Source organism: Anticarsia gemmatalis, chromosome 9 (genome assembly GCF_050436995.1).
Source record: "Anticarsia gemmatalis isolate Benzon Research Colony breed Stoneville strain chromosome 9, ilAntGemm2 primary, whole genome shotgun sequence".
In the NCBI taxonomy this organism is placed as follows: Eukaryota; Metazoa; Arthropoda; class Insecta; order Lepidoptera; family Erebidae; genus Anticarsia; species Anticarsia gemmatalis.
In genome coordinates, this window is record NC_134753.1 from 9,235,742 (window position 1) to 9,258,666 (window position 22,925).

A 22,925-nucleotide genomic window follows, 5' to 3' on the forward strand; every position below is an offset into this window, starting at 1 on the left:
AAAGCAGCATTCCACTAAATCGGTGCCGTTGGATCCCTTCAAGTGTGCCAAGGTACACTTATAAGTACATATTTAAATAATGATAAATATGATAATAATATGTTTACACAATCAAACTCGAGATGCTATTAATCCATTCCGACTATTAAGAATTTTACGTTAAAAAACGTTTTTACCTACCTAGCACTTACTTCATAACAAAAATATTTTTCTCTCGTTTCCTTAAATGAAAATCATGTTACTGTGCTGAGGAATGAAGCGTTAAGGAGTTTAAGACGTTGGAAATAAAGAATGGCTCTGATATAGACGTCCATATTGTTATGTATAGCCAGTAAAACCAGCTTAGAATTTTAATTTCAAGCCGCCATCTAGTGAAAAACTCGCAAGATACCAGACATTAAAAACAGCGCGTTGTTGCCACTTCATTCCCGGACAAGACAAGGCAAACTTTATTATCTGTCCATCTCGCTCTGTTTATAGTGCGCTCTCTTTCCCGCGCGCCGCTTTGTGATTTGAAATTTATTCAGCCTTGGGCTAACCGTCGCCCGCGTACAACGTGCCCATGTCCGCCTGTAACGGAAATTTCGCGCCAAAGTTTACATTGAGGATTGGAAAATGAGATTATTTTCTGAAGTGCATCAAGTTAGAAAGTGTGGATATTAGTTGTTCTAGTCAATCGAGAGACTAAAGTGTATCTTCTACCTGCGGTGTAAACGTTTACTAAGTGTGTGCGATGCATAACAGTTAAGTTGGAGTTAAGCACTTATTAAAAATGTGTTGCAAGATGGGCGCATAAGATTTGTTTCTCAGTGCATAATTGATAGAAAGTAACCGGAGCGTCAACATGGGGACCAATCGGCTGCTTTCACCATTTACATTGCTGCTGATTTGTACAGGTAAGCGGAGCTACCTACTTATTTCTGAGTCACCTTAGCTGAGCACGGTCGACGTTCGCCGCTGCGTCGCTGTATCAACAAGCGAGCAGGCCGCTGTGTGCCGTGTGCTTAGCTGTAACTAAACACCTATGTGTGCGTTTGTTGACTCTTTTACCCGTATGCAAGGGAAGCTGCATCAGCTATATGAATAGGGTAAGACAAACTATTGTTCGCGTTACATTGCACACCACAATCCACCGCAACAATACTTTGTCTTTAAGAAATCCGGCGGAGTTTAAAACAAGTAATGTTAACATAAGCATAAAACTATAATGTACTGCAATGGTACGTGTTAATCATGGTAGTGTTTTATTGTGTTAAAACTTTAAAATAGAATTTCAAAACTGTGTAATGACACGCGCAATGCGGTATCCTTCCGTAAACATGTAAACCTTTGTGCACCTTCAATTACCCTATCATTAATAGGACTGTCTGTATAATGGTATTTCTTTGTCATTGATTCTAGATACTCCAATACAATATCTATACCGGCTTAAAACTATTTTTTCTGATACATAACAATTCATAAAAACGCCTATATGTAGATAACAAAAAAAAAATGCAAGTACTAGGCCAAAAGGTATAAAAGTATCACATAATATTAATGCCAATAGTATATAATTGAAACCCGAAACTGTACGGGCTTAAAACAACCTATCGCATTTAATAAAACAATTCAATTTATTTTTAGGGATTCCAAAAGGTAATTTAACGGCCCGTTACTGTTTTACCTAACGATATTATTTAGCTAAAACTATTTAGAGTAATTTGTTAATGGTACAACTTGTCATTGTACAGTTAATTGCCAATATCAATCTCTAATGTGCTTCGCTTATCAAATATAGGTAATCAAAGAGTAATTTAATTATGAAAGTCGTAGAATCAAAATAGAATTTTACGCACAAATCATTTTATTTGAGTGTAACACATAAAATTTATCACAGACATCTATGAAATGTTGTATTATTTCATTGCTGTAACAGTCTTTATTTTATATTTCTAACGTTTTACCGTTTACTGATAGATACAGAGTCTGTTCTAAATAATTTATAGAAAAATTCATCCATGGCTGTCTGAGGCTTGAATGCGTAAATTAGGCAACGCCAATGGTGCTGAGAGAGTGAAATCATGTTTATAGAAACCGGTTTGGATGCAGGTGTGCGAGCGGGCCGCAGCCCGCGCCGCTCGCCGCTCTACCTCCGCCATGACTTCACAAACTTACTTTACTACATCTTAAAATATCATACTTGAATACAACTATGCGTGGTAATTAATCTACTTTAAACTCAAGCATGTCGCTCGACAAGTCCTACACTCCCTGTTAAGACCTCTTCAACTAAAATTGGTTTACTTTTTAGCGATCTCGAGACCATGTTGTTTAATAGTAGTTTAACAAGTAAATAATTATTGTACGGACTCAATTGCTTATAAGCTGTCACTTAAATATATAAGATTTAAGTTAAAGTACCTAGTTTAATTTTCAAATAAAACCTCTTTTGTAACTTTACAAAGGTAATTTCGGCAATTTCGGCTCGACTTTTAAATGTCCTCTCTGACCTAAAGCATTACTTATTTCTAACAAAACTGAATTAAGTTATTTTCGAATCGATTTACCTAAATAATAGTAAATATTACCGCTATTATTCTTAAAGCATTACCTACTTAACAAACTTTATTATGCGTTATTTGGAACACTATATTTCGTTCTAAATAAAACCACTTACTTAATAGTTGCATACTTAGCAAAGTTTTCAATGAATAAATATCTTAAAGTTACACTGTAGCATAACTTCCAATTTAGAGCCAAGTTTCAGGCAGACATTGAGACTTACATGAACATAAAATAAAAGGCAGCGCGGCGCGAGCGGTGTCACCAAACTTTTCAAATTGTCCCGAAAACGTAGCCAAACAATTTGCTCTTTCCGGAAAAATACTACCACTTGACTTGTTACATTATTAAAGTAGCTATTTATGTACGTACTGTACGAAAACAAATAACTTTTATTATTCCCAACCAACAATCGCAAAGCCAGTTTGTTTAAAACTCCTTAACTCTCTCGTTATTTGCAAAACTAAGCGAAAATAACGAAGATGCCTTCCTTTTTTGACGTGGAATCCACAAACCTAAAATTAGCACTCCAACAAAATTCAATCTGCATAACACTGCAGACCGCATGTTATGTTAGTTACTTTTGTTCAGACATGGACACGGATTTCTATTTTTGATTTTGATTTCTAGAGCGACTCGATCCATCCACGACTTCAGACTGACTTTTTTTTGTTAACCAAGTGAATAATAAATCTGCATAAAAGAAAAATATAATACTATTGAGTAGAACGTAGTTATAGAATAGAATTACTCAATGTTAGTCATAATTTATCGAGTTCTATTTATTGATAAAACCCATGGAGAGAGTTTCAGAATTGATAATAATTATTTTATGAGAGTGGTGACCTCAATAACTTGAGTAGCTTTCTTTGTTTCGAAGATAGGAGATTACATTACTGAGCCGCCTGTATACAAATCAGCTTATTAGTATGAAATTTTAATTCTTTTATAATAAGTACTTCATTTCCAACGGTTCGTTTCGCCGTCATAGTTCAGTTCACAAGAAGCTCGTTTTCTTTTATTAGAGGCTCGCAGGCGAACGAGGGCTTCCGTTTGCATGGGACTGATTGTCTACCGCCGCATTTGCCATCGAGTGACCCCGTCATGTCACTCGTCATGCGTGAAACAAACGCCCCGCACCAAACAAATTATATTTACCTGTTCCCATAACTGGTACATCAACTTGATTGATACACAAAATGCGCGTGCATTCAACGCATTTACTTAAATGACAAATATTATCTATCCAACACAGCTATCGAAAAACATAACACAAAATTGCTTGTAAACAATTTATAGTTTCCAACTTGCGTAATTTAAACACGTACTTAGGTGTAAAATAATTATTTCCTTTGGAAATTGGTTAAATTAATTTTCCAGAAGTTCGTGCCTAAATTGAACTTCATAATGTTACGTATAGTTTGTGAAACACATTAAATTAAAGACAGGGTACAAGTATTAACAAATGTTGCCGCCCAATATAGTAATAGCCGGTGTATTGTTGTTCAAATACGTACTTGAAACTATATGACTGTTTAAAAACGCGGAGGATTTTTAAGTGTACCATAAAACAAAACAAGCGATTATTTTGCGTCCATATTCAACATTTTACAATAACCATCGGTGTTTTTAATCAATTTAATGGACTCGTAAACTGATAAATCTACAGGCTATAAAGAACTACTATAGCTGTATTGATTGAGCTACGTTTTATCGAATTGTTTATCAACTACGAGGTTCTTGTGTTGTAGAACGTGTTCTCTATGAGATGCAAATACGAACTAGAACTTCTGTAGTTCAGCTTGTGAGGTATTCATTAGAATCAGTGTGTTACGGCTTGTTCGATCGTTTATCAGTGAGAAACGTTTTTGGAATCATTTGTATCTGTCTCTCTTACGTGACACTTTCTTACACTGCTCTTTATATTTGAATGTGTCAATGTCTTACTGCTCAATATCTCATCAATCAATGCTATTTTTACTGTTGCAATTATGTCGAACGTGTTAAAAACAGTTATGTTTTTTAAATAAAATTTTCTAATTTTCTAACATTCGTCTTTATATTTTATTTCAGTTGCAGTCTATATTTATAATTATTAACTAAGGCAGAGGAATAGACTTTGTACACCTCATAATCGCATCGTAATCCGCAGATAGAAATCCTATCGTTGAATAATAGGTACTTACTTATCATAAACCAACACTCCTGTCGCTCAATGAGGGTGATATTAAGTTCCAATGCAATAGGGGTCGCTTCGCCCCTTTACTTAACACCGGGCTAAAAGAGACATAATAATACCTAAAACTCTATAAATAACTACGTTTCCAGTTATCAACGTTCATTTATTTTGCCAGCGTAATTTTATTACAAACAATACGAAAGCGGTGGAAATATTAAAATAAAAGTCACGTACATCTCTCGTTCTATGTTACCGATAAATTAATATATTTAGTACTTTATTATAGAAACAAGAGTGGCTCAGAGTAACAACCCCACAACAGCCTCCAGCGGTACAAGACCTGCTGTCTAATGACTTGTTTCTACCTATGATTTCTGTTTCCTTCGCATTTCTTTTATATTTTCCTCATATTTGTAGCACATGATATGCCACGTAATACTCCGGTCCAATTGGGTCTCTTTATAGATGTGATACAGTTAACCAATTGATCAAATACTTCGTGTTGTTTCAACGTTTCGTTCTGCTGACTCAAAATTTGTAAATATTGTGCGAAGTTGGCTCGCCGATAAATGTGCCCGGACTCGTTTACTTTACACCCTGTTTTCGAAAGCTATGTGTGCTAATAATTTTGTTAGGTATAGGATATCGGAATAGATAAAACGTTATATGATCGTTGCCGTGTAATTTAAAATCCCGAGACGTTTAACAGCTCCAGAGTGCCGCCGATACTTCCATATGGCATTGAAAAAGATATAAAACTGCTATAATATACATAGGTACTTGGTGCGCCAGTGTCTGGCCACCTGCTTGTATAAAACTTAAGTTTTAAGATGAAATAAACTCGTTTCTCGGGAGTCTACCTCCGGTAAAGTTAATATTTACAGGTTTTCATGCTTCAAATATTTTGATTTGCCGGTAGAGTTAACGAAATCCTCACTCACAGTCGACTTATAACCGCAAACTTCAAGATTACAGTAAAAGTACATTTTTGCTTCGTTAAACTTGGTATAACTAAACTTACCAACAATTTCAAACTAGTTTGAGATATTCGATAACAAGTATAAAAGTTTTGTTCGTCGTTCATTAATTCTTTAGCGATGCTCCACAGTCGACACTTGCGCAGCTGTGTGGGGGATCATGGGTGTATGTAAGTGAACTTCATGCCTATTATAATGATATATTCAAGATTCGCATTAATCACTCTTCGATTACTGGTGGTAGTATTCTAGCATACTTTTGCGGTGTAGGATATGTCACATTTCAAAAGATTCTTGGAAACTGTTCGTGGTTTCTGTCTTGAAGTTTGTCCGAGTTATAAAATATCTTATGCAAAATTCTGAATTCATTCAGTCATGGTTGTGTTGTCAAGATGCCAAATAGGGTTTCTCTTGTTTTGAACCGTTTCGGAAGACCTCGAGAGACAACTTTACATTTTTCAATGAAATTCTTAAATGTTTACAGTTCTACGCTTGTTACTGCATTTATATCACTTTTAAAACTCAAACGCAAGTAGCTGGTAGTGGCAGTAAATTCGGCTGCAATTAATTACGTAAACAACAAAAGCGTGTAGAGCATCCCTGCATATTTTATGTACCGCATAATAATTTGATGTACTTACTTAACTTTTGTTCAGTAGTTCGGACTGTTATCGCTTCTGATTTAAGTTTTTATTTAGTTGGCGTGAAGCATATTCCTGGTGGAAAGGAATAATGATTAATTGTTTAAACAAATAATTCTTGCTGTGCCATACTTGGTAACGAAGGCATTAGCCTTGTAATTAACTAGTCATTAATAGAGTAATTTATCATTCTTGTTAAAAACACAATTTGTCGATGACGACAAAAACACGACAATAATCATAAAACACGCTTGTGAAAATGTGTAAGTAAAGTGGAAGAAAACTCCAGCACATTTTAGGTGTCAATAATAATCGTGTAAGTTGTTAATTAGTTACACTGTCGCCATACATTCAAACAAGTTAGAAACCACGTGCACGATTAGTGTAAATACAGTTTCGACTTAGTTCAAGAATAATTATTCTCTAATTCGTGGGGACGCCGAAAATGATCACAATTAACTCTGTTATTGGTTAATTCACACACTTGTGTCACAGGTAAGTTGTCTGCGCATGATACCGAACTTAATAAGCCAATTATTAGATACCAGAGATGTGGTTCCATGAACTGTTAATTCAGTATTGTGATTATGATCTATGAGACGATATCAATGACACATTATTCTGTACGTATATATGAATATAGCAATATTTGTTAGGTTCACAACATGCGGAAACATGGCAAATTTACTGAAAGTCTCGCAATACAATGACTTATTGCTTATGATAGAGTGAGATGAGGCAGAGCCATCACAGGCAGGATATGGTGACATGTCCTCACTGTGCCGCTACATATATTATTTATAGCTGATATAACTCCTCTATTGACGCAAGTTTACTGAACCCACTGGGATACACACCAAAATGTTTTTGTAACGGATTAGGAGACTCAAAACCTTTGAGGGATTTTTCATGATAATTATGATCGTAATTAACATATTTACTCTCGTTACAGACCAAATTAAGTCCTGCTGAAGCATATTTAATTGCGAAAATTATTTCGTTTCACATTTCAAATGAACCTTTTTGACCGGTGAGCCGGCTTAAAATCCTTGTTTATTTAGATTAACAAAGCTAGATATATTTTAACGATTGTTTCCTAAACTCAGTGGTGCATATAATGTAATTAGAGTGTATCACGCTAATGCCACGTCGGAGAACAGGTTCTCGTAACATGGTTGAGTACGTAGAGCGTTATTCCCTGCCATATTCACCGTGCGCTCCCTGTGTTCTACAGATATGAGCAGGAGCTTGTCAGCCATAAATGTCGTGTCGGGATCTCGTGCTGTACTAGGACAAAGGCTTGCTCGAACACCACCTATACCATATTGTTTCCTCATCAAATGCTTCGTTACTGATATTTCAATCCTAAACCATCCTTGTTACTTCGATTTTCTCCATAAATATTAAATCTTTGTATCCAAGTACGACGTCAACAGCACAATCATAATCAATATCACTCCGATAATTAGTTCATTAATTAATCCTATTAAGCTAATTGTAAAATTTAAGCGGTACAGCAACTTGTCGATGTAATCTTTTAATTGATAAAATGATAAATCTTGATACCATATCTTTATTAAATGCCGTGCTCTACTTTTACCGCAGTGTCTTGGAGATTAATGACTTTTCATGAAGAGCTTTTGAAGGAGCTGTTTTATGAGATCCTTCATCTCTTGTAAGCACGTTTTAATACTGATACAAAGAGACTTAAGACTCAATTTGGCTCAGAAATATATTATTAGACGTTTATTACGGATACATTTTTGCTGTACATCTGTAATGTATAAGTTAAAGCTCAAGGAAAACGGCGCGAGAGAACTGAGATTAGTATGTAGTTCTAGTTTCTTACCCTTATAATCCTCACTAACGCTATAGCGTTTAGCATTAACCCCGAGTCGTTCAGAAAACGTTCAGATTCGCCTCTAATCTTCCTGACTTCCTATTTGTACTTATAGTAGCCATTTTACCGGCGAATTCGTGTATTATTTATGTTAATGTACAGGTACGGTATATCTATGTTATGTCAATACACTGAATAATTCAAGTGAAATATTGTGCGTTACCTGTGTGCGTGTCATAATACAACTTATCTGATAGCAAATTAATTTCCCCGGGTGTTTTGCCCTACAGCGTGCGATGTTTGATCTTCAGTAAACAAACTAACGTCTTCCATGCTCATGAACACATCAAACTATGTTATTATTACTAAGTTTAACGTCTATGCTTCAGCTAAATTATCCCTTAGTTTTGACTGCGATCGAGGTAAAAGTATTTGCTTCGATTTTTCGTCGAAGCAAAGTGAAATTTAGGCCATTTTATGTAGAAACTGATGAAATAAAGTAAGCACTTTCACGTTTTACGTTAAAGGAAACGGAGAGGTTGGAAAGCGTCAATCTGTATAGTGAAACGTCGACAGTGTGCGTGTTGTGCACGTAATTCATACCCGTTGAGACAGGTGACATTTTCTATTACCCTTCTTAAGGTATTACACAACTCTACTTTGTGTCCCCTACACATTTTATTTCACTGTTCCAAATACAACAAACAGTGTATATTTATACAAATTAAAAGGAAATGAGAAAACACATTTTTAGGCAAACATAATATTTTATTACTTTTCATTAAAAATAATTTCTGTTGATGTCTGCGTAATAAATGTTTCATGAAATAATGTTTAATTCGGGACCAAGCAAGAGGATCGCAAATAAAAGCTTTTTGAATATTAAATAATTGCTAATAGTTTCCTAATTAAGTTATCAATTATTCAAACATCACTCCACGCGGGATAATAATATCATGTTTACATCTCTTTGAAAGAGAATAAACCCCGCCAACGTAAACTTAACGTGGATTACAACTCACAGTCTTATATTTTTTTCTAGTCCTTTTTAATAATAACTAACGTCAAAATAAAGACATTCAAATGTGTTTTATTAGGTTGTTGATATGGTTGTACTATTAAAACCTGTCGAATAGTTTCTACATAACACGCTAACAAATTCTTTAACGAAAAGTTTCTCAATGAGATTCTACGGCCGCATAATAATGGTTGTATCAAAAGCAAATATATCACTGTTCTTATTATTCTAACCCTTACGTAAAGGTGGGCACACATTCGATTCAAAAGGGTTGTAGAGTACGCCGCGTCGTGACAAAACGAAATGTGACATTGCAAATCCCTTCTAATATTATAAATGCCAAATTGTATACATTTGGACATCTGTTACTCCAGGACGCCTTTTCACTGAACTATTTTTAGCTGTTTTTAAATTAATTGATACACGTTTTGGATGCTTATTTACTCGAATGTAAATTAGATATTTGTTGTGTACTCAAAATGATAACATATTATAACATGCTACCAGTCATAATGTGTACACAGTGATTTAAACTCTGAAATACTATAGAGATTTGAGGGTAACAAGATCGCCCCGACGTATTTACTTTGCTTTCTACAATAGTTGTAGTTTGCACAGTCTGTTCCACCTCCCATTGTTTGCCGTGATCAATAACAATATGTCGTAGAGCGAGTTCAATTAACTAAGCATGCTACAGCGACATTGTTCACTATTCCTTGTAGAATTAATTCCTGGAAAGACCCAGGTACAGGTATAATTATTAATAATAAAACGGTCAAACTGCTTTTGAAAGACAGACCTCATACATATTTTTTCAATACGGTCTGTTTAAATGCGACTGTTGTTCTTTAGGATCGTAAAATCTGAGACGTTTCGTAGTGTACTCGGTGTGACACTTGATGTATTTTTTATTTGTTTACAGAATTTGTCCATGTAGTGGCGAACAAAAACAACTGTAGATACACGACGGTTCAATGAACACGGACCCGCGGTTTAACAAACTTTGTATACGGAAGTCCAATTTATTTATATTCCGGAAAGTTATTTATGAATAGGTCATATACTCCAAATCATTTAAGGGGATCGAGTGACCGGATCGTATTTCAATCTTCTAGGTGCTGAATAAATAAATTCAATACAAGCTAAATAAATCCACTGCGTACCCAAATACAGTGGTGGCGAACCTTTATAAAGATTCCCTCGGTTCTTGTTTTCGCATAAGATAGGAAAATGTGAAGTCGGACTTGTAAATAACTTCTCTCTAGCCATATATCGCAAAGCGTAAAGGCGGTACAGTGGGACAATATGACCAACGAAATACAGACATGTAATTAAAATGTTGTTAACGTAGGCATTTGTACCGGTTCCAATATTGAATCGCTGGACTATGAGCTCTTTGAAATCTGTGTACTTGTATTTAATAGAAGCCAGCGAGGATTTAGTATCTAATAATTTGGTTTGTAAAGCGTAGAATTGTAGGGGAATCTCCTGTTTCCTAGAAAATAGAAACTATTTTGGTTAATATTATTTTGGTACCTCGTAGCGTAACAATACTCTTTCGAATATTGGGGCCCTTTGCGGCTTTTTCATTTACTCTTCCGGGAAAAGGTTTTGTAAAAAAATGTATATTGAAAAAGAGTTAAAGGCTATAGGTAAAGTAGTTGTACATTTTCTTATGTACCCTTAACTGTGGTGTACATTAGGTCCTGGTGGAGATTTATAGCAGACGATGTTTGACGACTTGGCTTATGCGGTGAATTCATTTAAACTGAGTTATGTTTGCATTGCATGACGCACGATAACTTATTTTGTAACCGTTCCAAGTCATGGAATAACAACTATTATAAAATCGATTACTTTGGCATTTTGTTACCTGTTGATTACGACAAACACTTATTTAGTCTGCAGAATAAACAAGAGAGTTTATAGGAGCAAATGATATTCTAGTCACAGTGGAGTATCGTTATTTGTTGGCACAAAATACGTGTGATCCACATTATGCCATTCCAGTTTCTAGTAACTGCATCAACGTTACATATGTAAGTGGGTACTTGTGTACTTGTGTACGTGTATTGTTCGTCGTCTGCAAAACAATAGTCGCGCGGTTATTTGCACGCCACTGTTCGACCTGATACAATAGGTGTTTGTATCTTATCTTTTCGTTCCCACTATCCCATTCGCACAAAATTTTCTCATTACACTTTATTTCTTCTTGTAAAGTAATAAGGTCAATGTGCGTAAGACCATATCTCATGTACTTCGGTACTATTCAAAGTTTCATTCGTCAGGGTCAAAGTGCCTGAAAAACTTATGGTGTTATCTCTAAATCTGCATCGTTAGAATGGTTTAATATTTTTTAAATGGTCAGTTTGTTAATAAAGTATTGTTATGTTAAGTATTGATCAGCTCGTCCAATTTGTTCAAGCAAAGTAATTTCGAAATTTTATGAGACGAGTCTTTTGAAATAATCTAATAACTAGTTCGTTTCTTTTCACATTTCGATCGCCAGAGAACACAATGACGCAAATTGTGTGAGTCCCAACATTTATTTAAAAAGGCATTGGTGAAGTTATCTACAAAATTTGTTAAGTGGAATAACTTGGAGTTTATTTCAGCTAGAAAGTTGTGGAATGTCGCTTTCGGGAATTGTTTAAGAGCCGAACTTGAACACAATTAAGAAACACTTAGAAGAACTACGCTTGTTGAAAGTTTCCCAAGAAGAAGTATGAGTGGTAAGAAATACTGTCGTAAAAACAAGATCGTATTCAAACGAAAGGTTCCCGGGGTCAAAATGTTTTATGAAATTCTAGTCTCGTACTGGCTATTCTCTACAAAATATTATATTCAAGTGAAGGTTTTGTCTCTGGTGTTTGAATAAATTGTCGCGAAATGAAATCTGTATGAGTTCTGTAGAGGAAATACTTGTTTAGGTATTCGATGTATAGGAAAATATTTACGAAGATTATTGCAATTACCTCGAAACTTTTTGAATTGGGCCTTAATCAGTGTTGCCAACATGGGGTCGTGGGCACATTTGCGTTCCGCGTCACGTGTGAAGCGTCCGTTAACAAAACTGCCTCACACTCACACTCAAGATACGAGGAACGCATTACGTATTCGTGGCGTTGCGCTTGTACCGGCGACGTCGGAGCCTCCTTAGGTCGCGGTATTTGTCCCTAGAACAGGCACGTGTGAGCCCAACATCTGCCCCCGAAATAACACTTTTTGTTGCCGCAGATTTAAACTTAGTAATGGAACTTTACCAACAGTTGCCTTATCTAGGTATTGCCTATCAAATGGTACATGCATTATGATTAAAGTGAAACAAGTAAATTATGCAATACACTAGATAGTACAAAATTACATGATTATTATTTTGACAATAGTGTCAGTGCTTATCATTTACAAAATGCATCATCTAAATTATTAGAGTTAATTCGTACAATGATAGCAGGTACATTCAGTTAGATTATCTCTATAATGAGCAATAAATTTAGCGTTACAGTTTGAACAAATTATTTGTAATGTATATTTTATGATAGAATTAGCCGACCACATTTTAATTCATCAGATATAGCGATAGTGTTTGTTTTTGTAATAATTAATGAAATAGCTATACCTACCTATGGCCTCTCATCTGGTTGTATCCTTGAATGGTCAAACATAAGCTATTATTAATTAGGGGATGGAGTAAACTCTCCACTTGAAATTCTCTGGGTCCTTTCAAGATGTCGACCGTCCCTTTGCTATAAAGACGTTTACTGACATCACCAGCGGCACATTGATCCAAATTCCGCATAATGCCGACCTCATAGGCGAAATATTTGACCCATTCTCCTCAAATTTTAATTACACTAAGTATAGAGATTTGTTTTCGACTTATCACTTTAGTGCGTTAGAGAAATACAATACATAATATAATATATACCATTAGGCATAACGCCAACATATTATTGAAGTTTGTTTTGCGATATAATAAGTTACTGACGACGGCGACTGTTCAAAAAGCGATTTTCTTGTAAGCATTATTGCATGATCGTATGCCAAAATAAACCGCTTAAACCGTAATAAATGGTAGAAACTAAATTTATTGCTTGTAAAATATGAAAGTAACAGTGTAATTAATTTATTATATGAAGTGGAATGAAACCACCAACGAGGAAATTTGTCAACTAGGGAGCTAAATATTACACAAGGCTGTGCCGCGCTTTAAAATGTAGAGCTCCAGTCATTAAAACTGCCCCAACTTTGAATTCTCGACCCCAATGCGTCATCAGCGATATTTCAGTGATAACTATGACTGTTAGTTTATTAGCACAGAAGCGACGTACACTGTAGACATACACGATTTCCACGATTCAGTGTGAACGAGGAAATTTCGAGTTTAAATTGAGGCCACATAAAACCTATGGTAGGCAACAAACAGGGGAGGTTAACCTCCCTCGTCGTGTACCTAAGCGTTGCGGTGCCGACCAATTCAATTGCTCCGCTTTTCTTGCTTTACCCGAGCCCCGAGCTTTTTGATTAAAACTTTAATAAAACTGAGCTAAGTGGAATATTAACTGTTATGCAACGTTTAATTACCGAAATAAAACAGATTTGCTCGTTTAATGTAAAAAGTAGGTATTCACTTAATGGACTCCATCTTAATGTTTCTTGTTTGGAAGATGAACGTTTTGCTAACAAACCTTCGCGTTTTTAATTTTAATTCACAATAAAAGGAAAATTGTAGCTACTGGCAATATTTGGAATTCTGATTTAAAAAAGTGATGTTCTGAAGTTTTTTATCTTTTTTAATAAATTTATCCGCCGATGAAAGGACTGGATCAATCACTTGATTGATTTCATTTTGATAAATATTACATTTATTTCTGTTATTGAGTATCGCTTTTTTGTGCTGTGTTTGTGTTACGAAAACTTCAGTTTCTTTTGGTTTTAGTATTTTACTTAATCAACCATTGTGTTTTTATTATTACTTTTTTACATTGACGTTTCTTGTTTATTGTTTAAGCAAATGGTAAATAAAGTATTATAACGACTGCCCATTTCCATACTAACTTAATATTCGAAATAACCTTGCAAAAACGTGAAATATTTAAAAGTGAAGAAGATTTAGCGAACAAAGGTGAAACAGTTTTAAGGCCACGCTGCCCACGCAACGTTTTACAAAGTTGAGTAGGTCTGTTGTAGATAACTAAGTATAATAAAGCATGTTGTATACCTGAGCGCTGAACAGACGGTCGATGCATCTGGCTTCGTGATTTCGGTGTACGCAGGGCGGCGCCCGCGTCGCTTACCTGTCCAGCCGGTCCTTGCTATCTCTTTCCCTTCTTACTACAAACGTAATTCCCTCTCTCTCGCACGTGAATGTAGCCATGCAACATTGCTTCTACGTATAAACAGTGCTGCCAACGGTATAACAAGTTAAATTAAGATGTAGGTTGTTCGTAACTTTCTTTAGTTTTGAGACCAAAGTCAGTTATTTTATTAAACAATATGATAGCGTGGTGTTTAATGAACATAAATGTTTAAACTACTTCATAATATATGAAATACATGCCTTCAACTTTCTTCATAAACGTCTTTTCTAGTGATTGAATAATCACAATTTTGTGAAACAGCAGAGTAATTAACTTTCCGTAATCAAGGAAATTTCAGTACCGAATCATATAAACTTTTTCGAAAATCGCATAGAGAATCTGTCAAAACTAAAATCAAATTAACCCGTCTAACGATTAAAAATAATCCTTAAACCATGCCTAACTTTAATTTACAATATTTATTACAAATACTAGTTAATTTAAATGTGAACCATTGAAACCGGTTGAAACTGGAGCATAAAGTTGCAGCTTTACGAGAACTATTATCTGAATAATACACAACAAAACGGTTATTATTCAACAAATTGCGCTAAATTCGAAACAATCTGGTTAACATTACATGCCACAAATCATTTTATATGTAAGTAATCTACGATAGTTGCATTTGATATTCATATGTTATGGATAAAATGATTCTGCACACAAAATGTGAAATTGTTTAGTTAAACGTGGATGATAAAATGTTATTTATGGTGTTGGCAGCACTGCGCGCCAGTCAAGCTGGTCGGAGTGTCGGAGTGCGAGCGGCGCGGGCGCAGCCGCACTGAAACGTGATCGTTTTACTTACCTGGCGGCCACACTCTATGCATAATACGTCTCTACATCGCGGCATCGTGCATCGTAGATGAGCACAAGTGGCCAAACAACGTTATTTCTACCGTGCCATATGCTACACTCGCTCGTCAAGGTTTCACAATCTTGTTTTGATGACATTTAACATTGCATCAGGGCTAGAGCGTTAAATTATAGCCATTTGCATTTTTAAACAAAATCCTAAGCGTTCTAGAATGTCGTACCGGGAGTCCAACGTTTCCTTTCTTTTTTACATGAGTGCCGATGCACATCGCTCGTTTCAAGGCAATATGTGAGTAATCGACGAAATAACGGCATTTTAAGTTGAACGTAACACTCGTCCCTTTACAGTCGGTCAAGATAAAATCTATGCTCTATAACATTGTATAGCTATAACTTCGATAAGAACTCGTAACGTTAAAATTACATGATAAATCATAAAAGCTTTGATGCTAATACATATTTATTATTAAAGTTGTGTTCTGTTTGAGGAAGTGAGGCGAAATAAATAATAATGAATTCTATTATAATAAATATATTCAACGTTTTTATCCTGAAATTCATAAATCTGAAACTAACATCTCGCTTGAATAAGATAAAACGAGTAATAAACCTCATCCGAGAGAAAGACAGTGTTAGCTAAGCTTGAAATATTATAAATATTCATCAGTCATCTTGTCTTCAGTACGTTTCATTATTCGTCTTTTTGTTTGTGTATTGTTGATGAGTCCGTCGTGCCTTCTGACCTACACAGTGATGGTACACTACGTTTTTTATTAATCAATCGTCCGTCGGAACACTTGCATTAATAACAGTAATTATGAATGTTTGTTACTTGTGTCAAAGTGTGTTATTGTTCAGGATAAGATCGTATTAGGTGTTTATTTTAAAGCTGCAACTATTAGTTAACGTCGGGTGGGATTTCGTCCCGGATGTGCGGTGTCGGTGCGAGCGAGGAGCCCGCCACATGTTAGCTTTTTACCAGGCGTCGCCCTTCGTTCCGCACACATGTCGAGCGAGCGAGCAAAAAACGATCACAAATATCGCACCCATCCCGACCACGACGTTGATAGTTCCTCTCTAATGACACTTTGAACTTGTTATCTAAACTAAACTTTTCAAGTGGGCCAATACGTGAGACTACACAAGTATTATTACAGAATGATCGCTTTCTCGGGCCCAAAATACATTATTGTATATCACTGTCGCCGCTTCAGATAACAACAACTTGGTCCTCAAAGTGAAAAGTGGCATTAGACTTATTTATTAGTCTTATTTCTTGCTAAAAATCTCATAAAATAACATCCGTGGGTGATTCAATTAACAAATTGCGCACCGAAACACGATTATTTTTATTATAAAGTTTCAACAAAGTTATTTAATCGAGCAAACCGACGGACCGACGTTTTGACGCTCCCTCTGCGATATTGTATTGTTACACAGCCCCGTGTGTGTACGTGTGTATGTGTGTATGTGTGTACGTGTACTGGTATGTATGAATGTGTACCTTGCCTGCGTTTGCTTTCAAAATAAGGGTTATTCAATCGAAGTCGTTGTTTGATTTTGTAGCTAAAAGTATAGATTGTGCTATCGATGGTGTGTGCAGATTGTTCAGTTAAGGCAGCTACCTTCATTACGTAGCTAGGTTTTATTAATCACGATCCTGATAGGCTCCGTGTTTGAAACTCCCAAATTCTTCATGTAGTGTTAATCTCCCGATAATGACAGGAGCAAGTCGGGTGGCAATCCAATCTACCTAATGACAAAACTTCCTCCTTCCTCCTAGGAAATTCGCTTTACGCCATGCCAATATTAGCAACACCAATTAAAATGGATAACAACTTTCGGCAAATTTAAACTTTAATACACTTTATATGTAAAAGTAGAAACTGATAGTTTAATGCTGACTAATAATTAGAAGTTCGGTTGGGAATGGGTTGTCCAAGTGTTGTATGGTACATACACTAACTTTTTATTGATACCATTAGGTCAAAACTAGATGCCAATCTTAAACCTGCCTAAAAAAGAATTCCTCTTTACGTAGTCCTAAAGCCTTTTAGAAGCTGAACCATTGATTTAAAAAAGTGATAGAGTAGACTCTTAAAAATAAAGTTGATACTTCCGGCGACATACGGGAAAGGTCGCGACCAAATTTTATTTAGAGAATACTGTATAAATAGAAATTCGGTTTTAGGTGGCGAACACGTCAAAGATTAACACTGTATTCAGCATGTATTTGAGTTGACGCCGTTATTAATATTGAGGCGGGTTACGGGCATAACCTATACAAACTACCAAACACGTGTATTTATTAATTCCTCTCGTCGAGGAAACCCTGCTTGGAACTGCTTACAATATGTGCAGTTTAGTGTTTACTCCGTATGCAATTTAAAGTAGCATAATGAAATTCTTGAGTACGTTAATTGCTCAGTTAAATAACTTCCCAAAATTACTGTAACTAAATAGCCAACTAAGTCCAACTAAAGTGCAACAAATACGTTTAAATCTCTTTCAAAATAAAACGATCGCATTTCACGATTCCTATAAAACTTGTAAACCGTTCAGAAACAATATTGTAGACTTAAAACGAAACATAAATGCGATTCTCTCGAGTTGAATTTTTAGCACTTTTAAATTCGTCGGCTATTCGATATTTGAGAATGCCGTGAGATTTGACAATACAATGTTAATACACAATTTTGCCAAGTATGCTTCTTTACAATGTCTTCTCGAGTTTCTGCGGGCCCTTATTTGTGAACAGGTAGGCAGCTCGGTACAAAGGACCTGGGCTTCGCTTTAGAATACAACAAAGAAAGTAAGGTGTACCTTCTTACCTGAGGCCAATTCAAACACGAATAAATAACATTTGAGCCGACCATGTGATGTTCAGCTTAAATATTATTAACATTTACAAATCTATTAGCGCTCGTGGCCTAATTCGAGTTAACGAATATTTTATTAAACCCAAATGTCGGGTAAAATATTTTCTAAATTACCAAATATATCCACGCTCAAGCCCCACTGAACGTTTTTGTAAAAATATATATATTTTCGTAAAAACCAGGCCCTACTTTTACACTTACACCGCCTCGACCTGTCATCCAGAGGCGAAATACCAAAAATGTATTTATTTCAAATGTCGCTTGCAGATTTGTCAGAATAATAACAATCTTAACGAAAGGAGAGATAGACGTTAAATATTAAAAGCGTTGCTTAATAAGTCTGTTCCAATCTTTAAAAATAAATAAGTGCTCATGAATAATTAATTTGCATTAAAACAGATAGACTCTAGTCTTTCGTCGTTTTTACAACGATTTGGGAATGAACAATTAAACGTTAAAAGTCTGTCAGCAAATTGTTGGAAAGTACCTACAGTAGCTAAGCATAAAAATTAATAGGGATGATCTATAGTCGCCAATAAATCAGTCTACGTCGTGATTATTCACCATTTCTTCGTGTAATGTAAACTTTACGTGACGCATATACGAGTAAAAATCGTGAGGGCAAAAATAGTCGTAGCTCGTAAATTAGTTCTATTTTTGTGATTTCACTACTATTGATACGTTTACTGAATGAAAACGCTATGATAACACACAGACAGAGGCCGCTTGTAACTGGACTTAATCAAATTACCAAGGGTTTCATTTTGTGCTACTTAACTGCAGAAAATTAACAATGAGGGCGATATATCATTTGCACCGGCTTTGGTTTACTCGTCGTTATTTATGAAACCGTTGTTAAACAAACCCTTTTGTGTTTTACAAGATGTTTCATAATATTTGTTCATGGACCGATGTTCAGCAATATGCAGATTCCGCGTAAATTTGTTAAAGCCTGTAATTGTTTACTACGCGCTATAACGATTTAATTTAATTGTCGTATTCCAAAATCGTTATTTCGATTTCTAGTTATTTAAACATTTACGGGTACTGTTCAATATGCGTCGGCGGATTTTCTAAATAGCTAGGAAAGACTTAATGGGTTCCTGGAATCGAGAACTGTGTTAAATGGCTGCGATGTCTAATTATTTTTACATTAGCCTGAAACGTAATAACACACACAACCTGGTGTCAATACACCGAGCTTAATTCAATAGTTCTGTTTCCCATGGACTAGTTTTTGACTCTACATCAATATTTAGACACATATAGAGCAAATATTAGGTTTACAATTCAGTATTATAATAAATGATGGTAGCAGAATTTGAAATTTGAACGGTATCTCTTTCACTATAAACATAAACTGGTCCTGTGAAACACCATACAGTACCTTGTTGTAAACACTGGTATTTGAATTGGAGTTATGACTCCATGGGGCTTCAGGCTCGAACTGTGTAAAGTATCCATTCAAAGTGTGTTTTTATTTAAATCGGGAACATATAGTATCTGCTGGGCACGGTTTCTCTCGCGTGTGATGCGGTTAACCCCGTCCCTCCGGGAACTATACACTACAAATATGTATTCTCTGTTGTTCTTTGGCCCACCAGCTGCCAAATAGGAAATAAGTTTGGTTGTTTCGACGTCATGGGGTAACAAACAGCCACACTTTCGAACTAGTAACTTTGTTAGGATTATGGAAATGCTAGTCGTTATAAAATTAACAGTTTTAGTTAGTGGCTAACTTGTTTCGGGAGCCCGCAGGCTTCTGGCTCTATAATTAAAAAATAATGATTTTTGTATTTTTTTAGTTGCTACGAAAACCTCCCTTTCTTTGCAGCAAAATTTCAACATTTAGGTCAACGAGGACGTTTTGATGAGCGAGTCCGTTTGCGTAAAAAATTACTTATAACCATGTTCTTTAAGAGAAAGTGTAAAATTATAACATTTTAGGAGTCAGTGCGACTGTTGACCTCATTTATCTAATAAGCTGTTTTATGATTGATCTCAAACATTTTGTAAAATGAAGCAAACTTAGATTAAAACCTATAAAACACCTACAATAACAGCAGACTACCTTCAAAATAAACTCTAAGCAGTATTAGGTACCTCTACGCCACCAGGGAGTCAGAGTGACAAACTCGGTTGACATACAAATAAATACCACTTACACACATACGATATTGAGATCCCATTAACATTATTTGGCATCATCTGTACGAGCCGCCTCCGAATCGTAAAAAGAAATGGCCTCTATAGATTATGAATAAGGCTTTCTAAGCACGCATTTCCAAATTAATTCTTGCGTTCCATAAATTATTCTTCCGTAAAGCTAACACAACGTACCTCACTAAACACGACTATGAAAATGAAATTGAGTTCAATATAAAAATAAATCAATCAATCGCTCGTATTTGATTGCATGTCGTTGATCAAAAATAACGTTGATAACTGGAGCCGCGGACCGTATTATTAGGTTTTCTGGTTCCAATTCGATGTAGTTTTTTAAAGACAAGGTGCGACTGTTTTGTCATTTAGTTTCCAACCAGTGGTCCGTGGAAATCAAAATATGGTTCGCGAATTATTATAAAATTTATAATTTTCAGGATGATTAATTCACTTTTTTTTAATATACCTGCATAGTGGTTCCTGCTAACAAGAATAATATAAAGGTGGCCCCGGACGGAAGGTTGGGAACCCCTGCTATAGTAGGTTACTAGTTTCTACTGAGAATAGGTGGACTGTACAAGCTCTAAACATTTCAACTGTGTTGCGCTCCGTTTGATGTTATCGGCGCCTCGTGATGTCGATGTCGGAAGTCTTCTCCTTTGTTTACTAAAGTTAGTCCTCTATTTTATTTCGGTGCACACACCTCGGAGGTAAAATTGATTGAAAATAGATTTTATTATAGGTTTCTTAACGAGTCTATAAAAAGGAAAGTTTCACAACACAGTTATTAGGCGTTTATAAATAAGTGGTATATGTATAACGACGTATAAATAATGAATCCCTGTTCGCCAGCTACATTTTACGTTATTACAGTTCACGGTAAAACATTTTCCTTACGAAGTGTTTAATTATCGTGGTCGTATGGCAATTGCTGGCTCGCCGACAATCCACTTAAATATTGACCGAAAATTAGTTTTTTTCGTCCTCATTAAAATTCTGTTCATTAAATAAGCGGTTATTCCGCGTGAGTATATTTGTCGCCGGCTGTTTCAATTGATTTTGTACGAAAATAACATTTTACGGGGTTATAATTTTTCGAAAATTACAAGTATTGACTGCGATTACTCCACCAAATATAGCAATTCATTTATATGAAAAGAATAATCGTATTTATAGACATTTGTCATTACAGTATTAGCCTCAAATAACATCCAAAGCCATAAAACATTCAGAAAGAGCTAAGTAAACGGTACGCCATGACACTTTCAAGTTTTTTATGTCTTTATTATAATATATCTTGAACTTGTAGACTAATAAACTGAGAATATAGTCTATTTCAGGCTCAGTGAAGTGCTTTGGCATGTGGAGCTCGTCAGTTTCGTATTAAGAAACTAGTAACGTGTTCTCATGTATCTGTAGGTAACAACAGTTGCGAATAACTTGCGTGGATTTTAGCTCGTAATTTTTGACACTAAATCCTAGTTTCAAGACTTCTGGTTAAGTATCAGATAATTTCTCGAAAGACCTTTGACAGTTGTTTTCCACACATTTATTTGATGATTTCATTTACCAAACACAAATATTTGTGTGATGAGCACGAGTATTTGTTCTTAGTGGATGTGAAATATTTATATCATAAGTATGTATTTAGAAAGTATGTTAGTATGTTTATCAGTCATTTAGTTAACATAGTACAAGTTCTGCTTAGTTTGGAATCAAAATGACCGTGTGTGAGTTGTCCAATGATATTTATTTGTCAACTGCTAGAACGAGAACCCTAAGCTTTACTGGTTAAATAAGTTTCGGATAAACTATCCGATATATAAAATTACAGCAGATTTATAAAAACAAATGTCAATATTCCACCTGCTAAGTAAATCGATGCTTTTCCATAAGCCACACTGTTCATAACGGTTTTACACACGACCTGTGAATAACGATTTATTCATCTTTGTACGACTCTACTACTGACACACTTGTAGAAAATGATTAGTGTGGCAAGCAATAAAAAAATGCTTGGAAAGCCGGTATATTACTGTCTACTCGGCTAGCTATCATTAACACCAGTTAAAGGCTTTAAAACGGCTTGAACAATTTTTCAAAGTACTTATTTAAATAATGTATTTTTAGCTACTACATTAGTAACCTATTTTGAAATATGTATCGTATTTCTTAAACGTACATAATATACCATGACGGCTCATATTCAATAAGAATGAGAATAGAAATCAATTGACAATAGGGTGACTGAGCGTGTGATTTCCGGCTAATAGTCCAAATCCATCTCAACCACCGACCCAAGCTTTCACATATCTAGTATTGTTCAGGCCCGGGTGCAGAGGCTTACCTGCCTTTTTTACTTCATTTTGGCATATTTGCACCACCCGCTATCCAAACTCTGTTATTAAGCCTTAAAATGGAATGAAAAGATTGCAAGCCGTATATATCGCTGACTACTAACTAGCGTAGGTTTAAGGCAAGCCCGCCAATTCACAGTATTAACCAATT

General features: G+C 35.5%; 1 protein-coding gene across 1 annotated transcript in view; it reads left to right on the forward strand.

The window, feature by feature from the left end:
* Positions 1–538: 538 nt before the first annotated feature.
* Positions 539–22,925, forward strand: part of ed (hemicentin protein echinoid) — a 59,938-nt gene continuing 37,551 nt past the window's right edge. The window contains exon 1 of the mRNA XM_076118807.1: positions 539–896. Within this exon, the coding sequence (XP_075974922.1) occupies positions 845–896 (52 nt within the window). The 5' untranslated portion in view covers positions 539–844. The remainder of the gene's footprint in view (positions 897–22,925) is intronic.